At 36.9% G+C, this 16,992-nt stretch overlaps 1 protein-coding gene across 1 annotated transcript; it reads left to right on the forward strand.

The window, feature by feature from the left end:
* The first annotated feature begins 1,262 nt into the window (after positions 1-1,262).
* Positions 1,263-1,985, forward strand: LOC137724773 (F-box protein CPR1-like). Its single transcript, XM_068463470.1, has one exon. The coding sequence runs from the start codon at positions 1,263-1,265 to the stop codon at positions 1,983-1,985; it is 723 nt and encodes a 240-aa protein (XP_068319571.1).
* The last annotated feature ends 15,007 nt before the right edge of the window (positions 1,986-16,992 follow it).

Below are 16,992 nucleotides of genomic sequence, written 5' to 3' on the forward strand. Positions count from 1 at the left end.
GGGGATTAGGAGGCATTAGTTTTCTTCACAGCTAATCCATCTTCTACCTTGACAAAAAATGCAAGTAGACATCCATTTTTCCATTCAACGTTCTTTGAATGTAGTGAGTTATCCCATCCAAGCCAATCCTAGACAACAAATGTTCATTCTGTGAATTTTGTTTCGCTGATAATAATCTACATCTCCACTTTTACCTGCATTTGAAAGACTTATTTTAAATCTAATAACATTATAGATTTGAAAGCAATTTATACTCATTTATACATGAAGGGGATCCTATTCTTACTACATGAACGGCAGATTGTTTTGATTTTTTTTTTTTTTTCTTATTTGGAATTACAAGTATTTATCCATCATGTTCATGTGCAGGGCTTCAGTCCACCGAAGAAAAAAGCCAGCTCTAAGCGGGGAAAGAAGAAAGCGAGCTCTAAGCAGAGAAGCAATGCACAAAAGGAAGGGGGAGCAAAGAAGAAAGCGAGCTCTAAGTAGGGAAGCAATGCACAAAGGGAAGGTGGAGCTCTAAGCGGGGAAGCAATCCGAGCTCAAATTTAAAAATAGATCAAGCTTTGTGTTAGAAAGAAAAGGCTGGTTATTTCAAAACCGGCTATTTCTCCCCTCTCTCGTCTATCTTCTCCCCCCCTAACTAGTGAGAATGTTTGTAATTTTTCATTATTAATAAGTGACTATCAATTGTGTTTGTTCTGGAATTCAAGAGTAATGTTATTCATATTATGTTTTTGTACCACATTTTCATTTTCATACAACCTTAGGTGGCATTTGATGTGAACAACCACATCATTTGAATTAATCATATTTTTAAATTTAGTTCATTATTTAATAAACTAATAATTAAAAAAAAACAGTTAATTAAATGATGATTGTGGTATACGAGAAGTCTTTCTTCTTTCTTTCCTTGGGTTTTGCAAATTTTTCAAATGATGTGGCTATTCACATCAGATATCACCTAATGTGGTATATAAATATAGTATAAAAACATAGTATGAATAACATTACTCGGAATTCAATGAGAAACAATTAAAAGTGCTAGATTTGTAGTTAACCTTTTGCATCGGGAAGGAAATTTTATATTGGTAGGGTTTATTTTCAGGTTTATTTCCTTCTAGTCAAAAGAAGATTCAATTAGATTTACTTTCCTATTTAATGTTTTCCCAAACGTAGTTGGATAATTGATTAAGACTAGTTCCCCTCCTATAAAGGGGGCAATGCACTGCTCTATTCCTTTGTGCTTCTTCGGCGTCACAATGTCAGACCTCCCATTGGACCTGCTCCTTAAGATCCTTTTACTTCTGCAGCCCAAGGATATGATCCGATGCATGTGTGTTTCCAAAGTTTGGAATTCTTCTATCCGCAACCAACGGTTCATCACCATCAAATCCAACTTTTGTCGCACCATTATACTTAATCTGTATGATCCCATGCATTTCTTGTCGTTGCCTTTGTACGACAATGATACGTTGGGGACTGCGGTGAAAATTGCACGGCCGCCGTTGGAACAATCTTGTGATAGCATATTGGGCTACGCTAATGGCTTGTTATGCATTGAACACACCTATGACAACAATAGAGCTTTTGCTTTGTGGAACCCGTCCATTCAAAAGTTCAAGATGATTCCTTGTACAACCACCTCTGAGCCGCACCACCAGCAGCCATCGGAGATGAACGACAAACTGAAGAAGCAAGGGCACTATGGATTCGGGTATGATTCAGCTAATGATGACTATAAACATGTGGAAATTGTGGAGTTTTGTAGTATAGATAAACGGCGTTCCACTAGATCTGTTTGTGGAAATTGTGTATACGAGGATAGGGTTGTTGCTAGTTATGAAGTGAATGTTTATAGCCTGAAGTCCAACGCGTGGAAAAGGATCCAAAGCATGCCTCCTCGCAATGGCTTTCGACTTACTCCATTACAATCAGTGGCCGTGTGTTTGAACAGTGCCTTAAGTTGGAAGATGGATTTGTAAGAATACGAGTATGAGATAGAGAAGTTTTGGGAACAGTTATGGGTATTGAATTGGGATGGAAAGTCCTATTGATGAAAGGAATGCTGATCCTTTATAAAAAAGGATTTTGGTTAGCATTAAGGTTAGTTTGCAGGGTGCGGAAACAAGAGGTTGTTTCCGATAAGGATTTTGATAGGAAATCCTGATCTATTTTGGAAAAGTCTATATGTATATATATATAGTGGCCTCTCTTCTCACATATTGAATGCTGATATTGGACCATAACCTCTTTGTGAGTCGAGCCCTTAACATTCTGCAAGAGAAGAGAAGGTTCACTGAGAGATTGCGGCAATGGCTTCAAGTTCTGGTGTTGCTGCAGGTATGTTTTACTTTCTGGTTTATTGTGTGCATATATTTGGGTTAGTCCTTTTATGTTTGTAGTTCATGTTTTGGTCTTGGTGTTTGGTTGCTATAAGATTCTTACATGTGGTATCAGAGCCACAAGACATACAAACATGAGTTCAAGTTTGTAAAGGAGAAAAGATGTATGTGTTTATAAAAATATAAAAAATATAAAAAAAAACCATTAAAATCTTGCCCTGATAGAAAATCGAGGTTGGGTTCTCGAGACCATGAGATCGGCTGTGGTAGAAAACAACAAAAATAACGGCTCTTTCTGAAATTGAAAATTTTGACCGTTGGAACCTCTTAACCATAACCGAATGGGATTTTCTCGGATTGGGGTTAGGTTTTGATCTGGGTTTTCACAAAATGCAAAATCTTCTGTTTTCAAATTCTAAATTCGCTTCCGTTATCTTCATCGAGAATTTGAAATCAGTAATTAAAAGGTATGTTATGTTTTATTGTTTCTGAAATTCCATTATATGGTTGAATATGTATAAATATATGTTGATGCATTCTGTGTCCATAAATTGTTGGTGATAATTGATATCAAACGTGGTATAATTGTTGGTTTTGAAAGTAGATTAAAGATTCTTGATTTAACCTTGTTTATTTTGCATCTATAACATGGTTGAGAGGACTCCATGCTCAATAAATGTTTAAAGATACATGGCTGCTGCAACATGCTGATCGAATCCTAAGTATATCATTTATTCTATATATGCTTGTCAACAATTTGTTGATTAAGACTATGTGTATGAATCTATGATTATAGTCATGATGTGCAAAGGGATGTTGGAATGAAATCTGGAACTAATTAGTTCATATTTGTGATTTCATGAATTGCTGCAGCATCTGCAATATCATTAAGGACTATGAACTTAGCCAATATACCTATTCTCACTAGAGGAAGCAACTACAAGAAGTGGAGACGAGAGATTGGTCTCTTGTTGACACTTAATGAATTTGACATTGCTCTTAACACTCCAAGCCGGTTTTAACTGATCAAAGTACTCGGGCAGAGAAAACTGACGTAGAGAGATGGGTTAGAGCTAACAAGGTTGCACTTTCCATACTTGAAAGTGCCATGACAGATACTGTTCGAGGAGGGATCAAGAAGCATGAATTGGCTGTTGATTATTTGGGTGCAATTGAGAGGAAGTTCAAGGAATCTCAAAAGGTAGAAATCAGTCAATATATGGCAATGCTTACCACGTACAAGATTGAAGGCACAGGTTTTATTCGGGATCACATTATGAAAAAATGACCGATGCAGCTGAAAAGTTAAATTCCCTAGATGTTAACATTGGAGAAAAACAACTAGTTTTTATGATCCTCCAAGCTCTTCCAAGCAAATTCAGTCAGTTAAAGGTGTCCTATAACACTCAAGACAAGAATTGGGATGTTGATGAGTTAATAGCACAGTGTGTGCAAGAAGAGACTAGACAGAAGCAAGAAAGATCAAAGGATGTTGAAGCAGTAAACTTTGTGCATTCAAACAAAGGGAAAAAGGCTTTCAATTCATTTCCCGAACACTATGGTAAGAATTCCAATTCTAAGCCTACTTCTTTTAAGTCAATTGCATCTGCTAAAGTCAAGGACTCTATTAAGGGATCTAACAATCTTAAAATCAAACCTAAAAATATTGCCAAACTTAGATGTTTCTTCTGCAAAACTAAGGGACACTTAAGGAAAGATTGTCAAGTCTTCAGTGATTATCTTAAAAGCAAGGGTGTAGAACATGTCAATGTTTGTGTTGAGTCAAATTTGATTAAGATACCTGTGAATTCTTGGTGGTCTGACACTGGATGCTCAGTCTACATTACAAATTCTTTAGAGGGCTTCACAATGTCAAAACAAATTGGATTCAAGAACTATAATGTCTTTGTGGGTGAATGAACTAAGGTTTCAGTAGAAGTTATTGGAATGGTATATTTAAAATTGTCTTCTGGTTTTATAATGAGTTTAAAAGATGTGCTTTATGTGCCTAAAATGAGGAGAAATTTGATTTCCGCTTCTAGAATTGTCAAGGATGGTTTTGCTTTCCTAGGTGATGATGAAAGCTTGAGAAATTTTGAAAAGAACAATTTAGATTATGTTTTGGGAGATGCTTATTTGAGTGACAACCTGTGGTGTTTGAATTGTACATTGGAGTCTAATAATCAACATGTCTTAAACACAAGTACTAAAAGGATGCACTGTGGTGATGATTCCTTTATTCTATGGCACAAAAGGTTAGGACATATATCTAAAGAAAGAGTTCTAAAGTTGTCTAAGGCAAACTTGATTCCTGAATTGAATTTTGATACTACAATCAAATGTGTTGATTGTGTCAAGGGCAAGATGACTAATTTTAGGAAACTAGATGCTAAGAGAAGTCATGATTTGCTGGAAATCATACACACTGATATTTGTGGACCTTTTTCTACCAAGACCATATGTGGAAACTCTTATTTTGTTAACTTTATTGATAATTTCTCAAGATTTTGTTATACTTATCTGATATGTGAGAAGTCATCAGTTCTTGATTGTTTTAAAGTCTACAAAACTGAAGTTGAGAAACAACTAGGAAAGGTCATTAAGATTGTTAGATCCGATAGAGGAGGAGAATACTTTGGCAGGTACACTGAGGCTAGACAAAAGAAGGGTCTTTTCGCTCATTATCTTGAACAACAAGGTATTGTGGCTCAATACACCACACCTAGGACACCACAACAGAATGGAGTTTCTAAGAGGAGGAATCGAACTTTGATTGGAATGGTGAGAAGCATGATGACAAGGTCAAAGTTGCCTGGTTTTCTTTGGGGAGAAACATTAAAGACAACAACTTACATTTTGAACAGAGTTCCTTCTAAAGCAGTTTCATCCACACCTTTCGAAATCTGGAACAAGAGGAAGCCTAGCTTTGATCACTTTCATGTTTGGGGATGTAAAGCTGAGGCTCGAATATATAATCCAAATGAGAAGAAACTTGATGCAAGGACTGTCACATGCTACTTTATCGGATATTCAGAGAAATCTTAAGGCTATAAGTTCTATTATCCTCAAAGTCATACTCGGGTTTAAGAAACTCATAATGCCAGGTTCTTTGAGGATCAAGATGTTGCAGAATTGTCACAAGGAACATTTATATTTGAAGAACAGAATCACACTGAGGTTGCTTCTTCCGAAACTAATTATAAAGAAATCTTGATACCTTCCTCATCTACAATTCGATTGGAGGAGAATCAGTCTATTCAAGATAGAATGGAATCAAATCCTAGTTTGCAAACACAGACACAAGAAGATCATACTCACAGTTCTGAAGTTCAACAAGATCCAACCACTGAAGCGATTCATGAACCAACAGCTCCATTGAGGCAATCAACAAGAATCAGGAAGACTACCATGTCAAATGACTATGTTTATTTACAGGAGAGTGGGTTTGATTTTGGCGATATAGATGATCCTCTTACATACTCTCAGGCTATGAACAGCCCTCAACATGCATTATGGAACAAAGCAATGAATGAGGAATTAGAATCGATGTCACAAAATAAAGTATGGACATTGGTGGATTCTAATCCCCAAATCAAGGTTATAGGATACAAATGGGTCTACAAGACCAAGAGAGATGTTCAGGGCAAAATTGAAAGGTACAAGGCAAGATTGGTTGCCAAGGGTTTCACTCAGAGAGAAGGAGTTGACTACAATGACACATTTTCACCTGTTTCTTCCAAAGACTCTATGAGAATGATCATGGCCTTAGTTGCATATTTCGATTTAGAGTTGCATCAAATGGATGTAAATACCACTTTTCTCAATGGTGAACTCCAAGAAAACATATACAGGCTACAACCTCCTGGATTTGTTGAAAGAGGGAAAGAAAACAAGGTCTGCAAACTTAACAAGTCCATTTATGGACTGAAGCAAGCATCAAGACAGTGGTTTTTGAAATTTGATCAGGTTATCACAGGTTTTGGTTTTGTGGAAAATAAATTAGATGATTGTATTTACATCAAATGGTCAGGATCAAACTTCATCATTTTAATCATGTAAGTCGATGATATTCTCCTTGCAAGCTCTAATATAAAGCTTCTTAATGATACCAAGGCCATATTGAGCCAAAATTTCGAGATGAAGGATCTTGGAAAGGCACACTATGTGCTTGGCATTGAAATCATTCGAGACAGGTCCAAAAGGTTACTTAGACTATCACATAAGGGTTATATAGACAGAGTATTGATAAGATTCAACATGGAAAACTGCAATAATTGTGAAGTACCTGTGAATAAGGGAGACAAGTTCTCTAAAGCTCAGTGTCCCAAGACATTAATTGAGGTGGACAAAATGCAAAAGAAGCCTTATGCCTCTTTAGTGGGTAGTTTGATGTATACTACAATTTGTACAAGACCAAATATAGCATTCATAGTAGGAATGTTAGGTAGGTTTCAAGCAAATCCAAGAGAGTCTCATTGGATAGCTGCAAAGAAGGTTCTAAGGTACTTGCAAAGAACCAAGGGATACATGTTGGTTTATGGCAGAGAAGAGAATCTAGAGTTAGTTAGTTATACTGATTCAGACTTAGCTGGTGATGTAGATGACAGAAAATCCACAGGTAGCTATGTGTTTATGCTTGGAGGTGGTGCAGTTTCATGGAAAAGTGCAAAACAAACTATAATAGCAACATCCACTATGGAGGCAGAGTTTGTAGCTTGTTTTGAAGGAATGAAACAGGCTGTGTGGTTAAGAAACTTCTTAACAGATTTGAAGATTGTAGATTCTGTTCAAAGGCCGGTCAAAATGCGCTGTGATAACAACTCTGCAGTATTTTTTGCCAATAACAATAGAAGAACTTCAGCTTCTAGATTGATGGATGTGAAGTTTCTTAAAGTTCGAGAAAAGGTAAGAGAGGGGGCTATACAAGTGGAATATCTAAGCACTAATTTGATGATAGCAGATCCCTTGACCAAGGCGTTACCCATTGGGGTATTTAAAGCTCATGTTTCGCGGATGAGGGTACATGAATCGTTTGATTAGTGGGAGTGATCTCTTGTTGCGTATTTGACTGTCGGGTTGCTGCTGTGAAGTTCAGAGAGCTGGTGCAGTAATGAAAACAGGTTTTATGTATTTTAATAAAGCTTAAGGCTAGTGTTTAGTTAGGTAGCTTTATTTTAGAGTGTTTTATTTCCTAGTGAGACTTGTTATAATGGTCTATTGTTTTTAAGAAATAAAACTTGATAGTTCATTTGATGCTTGAATGACAGCTTGTCTGTCTAAGCAGTTGTTATTGAACTATTGTTTCATATATTGTCTGGAGCAATTATTTATTCTTGCTGTCAATGATGTGAAATAGTGGGAGCAAATTATTTTGCTTATCTAATGAGACTAATTGAAGTTCACAACAGTAAAGATACAAATTGAATGTATGTGACTCATGAAAAACTATATTGCATTATGATTGTGATGAAGATTTTCAGAGTTCTACATTTTGAAATGTATGTAAGATTGGTTGTGATTGAAAACTTTTGTTAACAGGACTTAGTGTACACTTCTATCTGAGTATGTTTGAATAAACTGAGTGCTTGAAACTTTTCTCATACTCAAGTGGGAGAATGTAAGAATATGAGTATGAGATAGAGAAGTTTTGGGAACAGTTATGGGTATTCAATTGGGATGGAAAGTCCTATTGATGAAAGGAATGCTGATCCTTTATAGAAAATGATTTTGGTTAGCATTAAGGTTAGTTTGTAAGGTGTGGAAACAAAAGGTTGTTTCCGATAAGGATTTTGATAGGAAATCCTGATCTATTTTGGAAAAGTCTATATGTATATATATAGTGGCCTCTCTTCTCACAAATTGAATGCTCATATTGGACCATAACCTATATGTGAGTCGAGCCCTTAACATTCTGCAAGAGAAGAGAAGGTTCACTAAGAGATTGCGGCAATGGCTTCGAGTTCTGGTGTTGCTGCAGGTATGTTTTACTTTCTGGTTTATTGTGTGCATATATTTGGGTTAGTCCTTTTATGTTTGTAGTTCATGTTTTGGTCTTGGTGTTTGGTTGCTATAAGATTCTTACAGGATTGCCGTTTAGATGACGATCGTCCAGGCATGATTCTAACTCTTGATCTTGCCAGTGAGAAATATCGCGAGTTTCCCATCCCAATCCGTGGGCACGAGGATGAGATTTCTTTGGGTTTGCTGGGAGGCTATTTATGTATTTGTCATCGTAATTTTGAGGTTTCAGACTTTCAAATTGATGTTTGGATTATGAAGGAATATGGAGTGACGGGATCTTGGAACCTGCTTTGTTCTGTTGAGAAGTCTGTTGACTCCCACATCAAACCTTTGGTATTTTCGAAGAAAGGCGACATGGTACTTTTTGAGATGGACTGTGACCAGCTTTTTTGGTTTGATTTAGAGAAAAACAGTCCGAAAGTTGAATTCTGTCGTAAGCCCGATGACTTTGAGGTAATTGTTTTTGAAGGTGGATGCTCGGGGAGCCTTTGTGTTCTTCTTGATGGTGATCCTGTAATTGTTGGGAGGCAGCAACAACTGTGTTCGACCTCTGAGAAAGAAGAAACTTTCAATATTGAAGAAGGTGTTCCATCACATATGGTACTCAAAGCAACAGAAAATCCGAGTTTAGTGCTCCTTTCTTTCTTTAGACTAGGCTGTTTTATCTTTGTAATATTGTGTATTTCTTTTTCATTTTTGTAACTCATATCATTGATCTATGGTAACAGCTAGCATTGGTTATAGTCAGTTTGTTAGTTACAAACTTTGATTCAACTAAATGTATATTGCCTTGCGGACTTTGATTTCTTCTTAGAAACTCATGTTTACTATCATGTGTTGAAAACAACACGAGTTTGACTTGATGCTAGAAAAGCTAGTTAGGGTTTAGTGAAGGAACACATAGCAGCCGATAAGATGTATACAATGATTTATTTACACTCGTCATTCTCGAGATTCAAACATCAAACCTAAGACTTCTAACTTACAAATGAAAACTAAAAGTCTAGACTATAGTAATAAGTAGCAGTAGCATACACCAGCAGTGTTTAAGTCTGGGTAGCAAAAATGCTCAATAGTCCTACAATTAGCAGCAAACAAATGGGTACTAGATAGGAAAGTCAATATTGTGATGTGACTCTAGTTGTGAATATGATTTCATGTAATTGATTTTAATTTGCTTGAACAGTAGATCCATGCCTTGGGTTCCAAGCAGTCTAGTCCGTATAAAGTCTTGATAATCTGTCAATTAATACAAATCATCCAGGTTTAAGAAAATCATTTATGTTTGTTTGCAGAACGTGTAGATTTGTTTTAGGTTTTATGTTTCCTAAACCTAGTAAAACAATTTGATTATATTCTTGCTCTGCTGCTGCGTCAAGTACAAGTACAATGTTAGACCTCCTCCCACCGGAGTTGCTCTTTAACATCTCTCTACTTTTCAGCCCGTGGATCTTATTCGATGCATGTGTGTTTTTAAAGCTTGGAATGCTTCCATCCGCAACCAACGGTTCATCCAAGCTCATCTCCAACACTCAATCAAAACCAGCTCTTCTCCCACCATTTTACTTAATCCATTTCATACCTTTGATTTTCCCGTGGCGTTGCCTTTATACAACACCGGTTCGTTCAAGGCCATCGTAGAAGTTGCAGCACACCCTTTGAGACGCTCTTATAGCCTGGTTTGCATTGGCATTTATGCCAAAAAAACAAAAAACAAAAAAAAAAGATTTTATTTGTGGAATCCGTTCATTCAAAAATTTTAAGAAGATTCCTTTCACAACCACCTATGAGCGACACCTACAACAGTAATCCAAGTTGGACACGCTAAAATGTGTCTATATGTTTGGATATATGATTCAGTTAATGGTCACTATAAACTTGTGGAATGTCTTCTTGGGTATTGGAAGACAATATCAATTAGTATATTTGATTCTCCTTGATTTTAGGATCGACTCTCTCCACATATTCTTGCAATTATATCGTTCATCAAAATTCTAGCAATATCATTCTTCTGCAACCTCAACGAACACCACATCGCCAGCATGAGCGAACCAAACTCTAAAATCAACAAAGACGTCCACTGATGTCTCAAATCCCTATACTTTATATCTATAGATCAACCTGGGAATGTTTGGTTTCCAAAACGGTCCAAGGGAAACTACAGTACTGTACAAAGTTATGGAAGGTCGGAAAAGCTATAACAGAACGCCAAGTTTCTCACCAATGTGCATAACCAATTAACGTTGGGTTGCTGGTATTTATAATACATTAGAGATTACATCCAGGGTTTGAAAACCCCATTTACAAGGAATATTTGAAATTCAAATATACACAGATATGAGAGTTACTCAGCTACAAAATATATGAAAAAGTCATAAACTTAACCAACTGTTTGAAGATAAGAATTAGAAGACAACTCAAACACTTGAACTAGTGTTGACTTTAACTGGGTGAGGACTTTGTCTAACATCCCCCCGCAAGCTGACAGGACGAGGAACAACTGGAAGCTTGGACACCAAAAGCTTGAACCTTGATGAAGGCAAACCTTTTGTAAACAATTAGTTTGCGATTTGGTCTTGTGAACATATAAAATTTACCGGAAGTTCACCACGAACAACTTTCTCCCTTACGTAATGGTAATCGACCTCCAAATGCTTAGTTCAAGAATGAAACACAGGATTCGATGCCAAGGCAATGGAGGAAACATTATCACACCAAATATGTGGGCGAACCAAAGTAAGCTGCAAATCACGAAACAAAGATCTCAAACATGATAGCACGGCTGCAGTATAGGCCAATTGTCCATATTCAACCTTTGTACTCGATCTAGAAACTATTTTCTGCTTCGTGGAACTCCATGAAACCAAGTTGGAACCCAAATAGACACAAAATCCTCCAGTTGAATGTCGTGTATCTGGATATCCCGATAATCGGCATCAGAGAATGCACTGAGAAGCATGCTACCAGGTTTATAAAGAAGACCATTAGCATAAGTAGACTTCACATATCGAAGGATACGTTTCACAGCCGTCCAATGAGTATTTTTTGGAGTGTGCATGAACTGGCATACCTGATTCACGATGTACGAGAGATCAGGACGCATGATTGTCAAGTAATGCATGCGCCAACGATACTTCTGTAAGTCTCTGGATCAGGATGAGGCTTTCCGGCAAACATGCTTAGTTTTTGCCCTGCAGGAACTAGAATGGAAATGGGCTTCGCATCAACAAACTTTGTGCGTTTCAAGAGATCCAAGGCATACTTTGTCAAGATGCATTCGATGATTGAAATAGGACACTTCAACACCAAGAAAATAGTCAAGAGGCCCTAAATCTTTCATGGAAAAGAGCGTCCCTAACTTCTTTATCAAGTGATGCATTTGAACTGGGTTATTGCCTGTAAGCAAAATATCGTCCACATATATCAACAAAATCAAATAAACTCCTCTTTGATTGAACACGAACAAAGACTAGTCACACTTGGATTCTTGAAAATCCAAATGAAGCAGAAAGTCTGAAAAACATTGGAACCATGCTCGCATTGCTTGTTTTAAACCATACAAACTCCGTTGTAACTTGTACACGTGATTAGGATATTGTTTGTCTACAAACCCAACAAGCTGCTTCATGTACATTTCCCCTATCAAGTAGCCATGTAAAAAGACATTTTGAACATCTAATTGAGGAACTGGCCATTTGTTAGAGACTGCAAGACTTAGTACCAAATGAATAGTATTGTGCTTGACCTCTGGACTAAATGCTTTGATGTAATCAATGTCGTTTCGGTGTAATCAATGCCATGCTTTTAATGAAACCCATTCACAACCAACCGCGCTTTATGGCATTCTATCGAACCATCAGCTCTTCTTTTAATCTTGTAGACCCACTTATTAAGAAGTAAATTCATCATGGGTTGATAAGGAACCCGTTTCCACGTTCCACACCTTTGTAGGGCATTGAACACTTGACCTCTGGACTAAACGTTTTGATGTAATCAATGTCGTTTCAGTGTAATCAATGCCATGCTTTTGATGAAACCCATTCACAACCAACCGCGCTTTATGGCATTCTATCGAACCATCAGCTCTTCTTTTAATCTTGTAAACCCACTCATTGGGAAGCAAATTCATCATGGGTTGATAAGGAACCAGTTTCCACGTTCCACACCTTTGCAGGGCATTGAACTCTTGAACCATAGCATTCCTCCATTCCTGGTGCTTAACTGCCTGACTGAAATATGTGGGCTCAACAACTTTATCATTAGTAACAACATGCAATGCATACTTAGGATTTCTTTTATGGATTCCAACTTTGGAGTGAGTGATCATTGAATGACCTGGATTAAATGCACAAACTGGTTCATTTTGTTGATTATTTTTTGGTTGAAATGATTCTTGCTCACTGGTGGACCATAGGGTTAGGGAAGGCACACTAGGGCTAGAGGGAATGAGGGAAATATGGTTGGGGTTAGATGCAGGTATTGTAGGGTTTAAAGGTGAGGGAATAGGAGATGGAGGTGATGCAGCAGTATCTAAGGTAGGATTTAAATTAGTCACGGTGGGATTGGAGGTAGGGATTATAGCATGCTAATGAGGTTGAGTGGATGAGGGAGTCTGTTGATAAATATTAGGAAAAATAAGCAACAAATCAAGATTAGATAAATTACCTGGTGGTTGGACATTTCCTTGTGAAAGTGTGATTTCCTGGAAAGGAAAAGAGTCTTCACCGAATAGGACATGGCGAGACAAATAAATTCGTTTCGTGGATAAATCCAAACATTTATATCCTTAGTGATCCAGCGAATAACCTAAGAAAACACATGGTTTTGACTTTACTTGAAGTTTGTTTTGTGTGTATGGTCGTAGCCAAGGAAAACACCGACATCCAAACACTTTAAAAAAAATCATATTTAGGTTTTGTTTGAAATAATTTTTCCTATGGTGACTCATTGGAAAGGACTCGAGTTAGTAACCTATTTATTATGTATGTCGCTATTTGACAAGCATCAACCCCATAGTTCGAAGACATATGAGCATGAGACAACGTGACTATAGCCGTTTCAACAATATGACGGTGTTTTCTCTCGGCGAGGCCATTTTGTTCAAGATGTTTGGACATGAAAACCTTTGAGATATCCCATGTGTGTCAAGAAAGTGGCGAAAAACATGACCCTTATATTCTCCTCCTTCATCACACTGGAGTGTTTTAATAGAACAATTAAACATGTTTTCAACCTTTGTTTTAAACTTAATGAAATTTTGAAAAGCCTCTGACTTATTTTTCATTGGAAAAACCCAAGAATAATGTGAATAATCATCAACAAATAATAAATAATAACGATAACCTTCAATGGAAACAATTGGTGAATACCAAACATCAGAATGCAAAAGTTCTAAAGGAAATTTCAAAACAGACTCTGAAGACTTGAAAGGCAATTTTGTACTCTTGCCTAACGGACATGAATGACAAAAACTTACATCAGAGGTGCCACTAATTGGCACTTGTTTATTTGAAATAAAAAACTTTATTACAGAGGAAGTAGAATGACCAAGTCGTGCATGCCACTACTTTGCAGACACTCAAACTCCTAAAAACGCTGAAAAGGGACGATTGGATAATCCCCCGCCATTTGGAAATGGGTATAACCCATTCTCACACCTCCCTCAGAAAAGCGTCCTCTGGGTCTTGAGGTCCTTAACAACAACAAAAATGTGAAAAAAAATTAAAATATAGCAATGGTTATCAAGGGTGAACCTATGGGCAGAAATAAGGCTAGTTGAGGCAGAAAGGCAATGAAAAATATTATTTAGGTTAAATGAGCAAGAACCACCCTTAATTTTATTAGAACCAGAATGTGCAATAAAGGGTCCAGAATCATTACCTACACCACCAATATTGTCATTACCAGTGTATTCTTTAGGATTCACCATTAGAATATTAATTCACATGCAATGAACGTAACAAATATCAGGGAACGTCCTACACAAGCCCATCAGACAAAAAGAGGAAAACCACCTCTTCACTGCTCATATTGTGATCAAGACTATCACACAGTCGAAAAGTGATTTTTCCTCTTTGGCTTCCCGCCTGGCCGCAAATACCATGGAAAAACAGTGAAGCGAGAAGGTATGCTGCCAACCATGCTACGACAGGCACCGAGGCCACCAAAGACGCTGACACAAGACACAAAGCGACATCTAGTGATGGCCCTAAATTTACCACATAGGAGTACAACCGGATTATGGTGACTCTCAAAAAGAGCAACATCAACGGTAATCCGCAGCATTTTACGAATGCCCCAAGCATAATCACACCTTCCTCTATATATATCAGAAGTTGCCTCACAAAAAAATCTATATTGGATCGTTGATACGGGGCAACGGACCATATACCTGCTCCGCCTCATTTACTAGATAAGAAATCATTGTCTACCTTAGATTGCCGAATGGAGGACGAGCTAATTTAGAATCATTTGGTTCCATACAAAGTTTCTCCTCATATTAAACTCGACGAACACTGCTCAAAGGGATTAGACATATTATGATCAATAAGTTCTTACACATATTAAACTTGACGAACACTGCTCAAAGGGGTTAGACATATTATGATCAATAAGTTCTTACACTTTATGTCACTAGTTATGGATGATATAATATTGTTCTAAGATACAATTTTGTTTCTATACTCTTGTGGACAAGACGAATTGGGTGATGTGGAGCACTTGTGGCCGTTGGGCTTCACACGTGGGTCAACTTGCTCTAATACCGTGAAGAAGGTTGAGATTTCATCATAAAACCAATTGGCAATATGGGAAATAGCTCAACCTCTTATTAAGCCCTTGCAAGGCTTCTCTTTTCACCATTGTGGGACTCTTTTACCTTCACATTCTCACACTATCTTCATAATACCGAATCTTTCTTTCCTCTGGACTATGGAACTACCTTCCGTTAAGTGGTTCCTCGAGAGAGCATTATTCATCAACTCGTCTTGCTCTACGATTTCCCTACACAGGAAGACATATCTTCACACCTTCTTACTTACCATGATGATAAGTACTAAAGATGCTTAGAAGTCATACAAGACGTCCTACTCATTTCATTGAAGACAATGTTAAAGTCCATGACGACAGCGCAGCTTTTTGCCTCCAAATTCCATTGGACAGAGAGAAGGCATGGCCATTTCTGCTTGATAAGCCGAGTTGGGATGAAAGTAATGAAAGAGAGATGAACTTTGCTGATAACGATGTCTAGATTCTTGAAGGTAAAGTAAATTTCCATCAATGGCTACGTATATAAGATGTATGACAGAAGCAATTATAAGAGTTCATAATTTGGGGCACTGATTTCTTTTATCACTGCAAGATTGCAGCATTATAAACAAGTACAAGTGATTGATTCCATGAATCACAACTCTACATTTTATGATTTCTGATGAACTGATCCAGCGCCGTAGATTGAATGTATTATTCATGTCTTATACTATATAAAGACTCATTATAGATTAAGTGATAAGCAAGTTATTTGAGCACGGGACTTCTTTGTAAAGCAACTTCACATTGTTTCCAATTCAGAAAATGATAGAATTTGCAAGACTTCAGGCGGAAGCAAGGTGATAACTTGATATTGTTCTTAAATGCATGAGAGGACACACGTCTCTTAGACATGTGAGGCTCACGTGGAACTCTTGTGTGAAAGACATGTGGTAGGTGAACATGAATCTAATATCATTATATCATCCTACCTTGATGGCATTATCAAAAGGGAAGTGTTATTGACACTTCAAAAATCTCATTCTACATCCTTTACAAGTGTATTTTTTTCTAAATATAAAAAGTTTGAAGTGTAGAATGAGAATTTTAGAATGCTAATAACAATTCCCTATCAAAAAACCGTTTGTTGTAAATAATTTTAATTGTGTCTGTTCACTTGGGATCAATATGTAATATCATAGTATTATAGTTTCTTATTAATGTAAATAGAGAAAACTCAGCCTATAAATAGAATATCAAACGAAAAGAGAGACTCCGATTTCTCATCTCAATCTCTCTCTTGTCTCTCTCTCTTCTTTCTAATTTTTATACTTTATTCTACCGCTCAAATCGTTCGCTTACCGCACAAGGATAATTAACACTATTAGGCATTTTTTCGAGAATTTTGTATTGTGTATCCTTACTTTTGTAACACCATATTATCAAAGTGTAGTTAACGTGATTTTAGTACTAATAAGTAATTTGGTTCCAATGATTCTTCAAAGTAGTTGAAAATAATTACACTGGTATTTTCATGACGTTTCCTAATTAAGTAGACAAGGACATAATCAAAATAAAATTCATCACAAATTAGATTAACGTTATCGTTGCGGACGGTCCTCTAGTCCCTTAGATTTAGCATCTAATTAAGTCATTAGCATATTTGAATGAAAGAGAAGGGAGTGAAAATGATGTGTTATCATATGATAATCTTCGTTAATCTTAAATTAATTATTAGAGAAAATTGTAGCAATGGTTCGTCAACTTTAATTAAATTGGAGCAATGATCCCTCAACCAAAAATCTATTATCGTTGGTCCCTCAACTCATCAAAATATGTGCTATGATCCTTTTCGTCAACTTCGGTTTTGTCAAAATAA

The sequence above is a fragment of the Pyrus communis genome, chromosome 2 (genome assembly GCF_963583255.1).
Source record: "Pyrus communis chromosome 2, drPyrComm1.1, whole genome shotgun sequence".
NCBI classification, from domain to species: domain Eukaryota; kingdom Viridiplantae; phylum Streptophyta; class Magnoliopsida; order Rosales; family Rosaceae; genus Pyrus; species Pyrus communis.

Coding starts and splice junctions, on each gene's coding strand:
- LOC137724773 (XM_068463470.1), top strand. CDS start 1,263: ATGTCAGACCTCCCATTGGACCTGCTCCTTAAGATCCTTTTACTTCTG.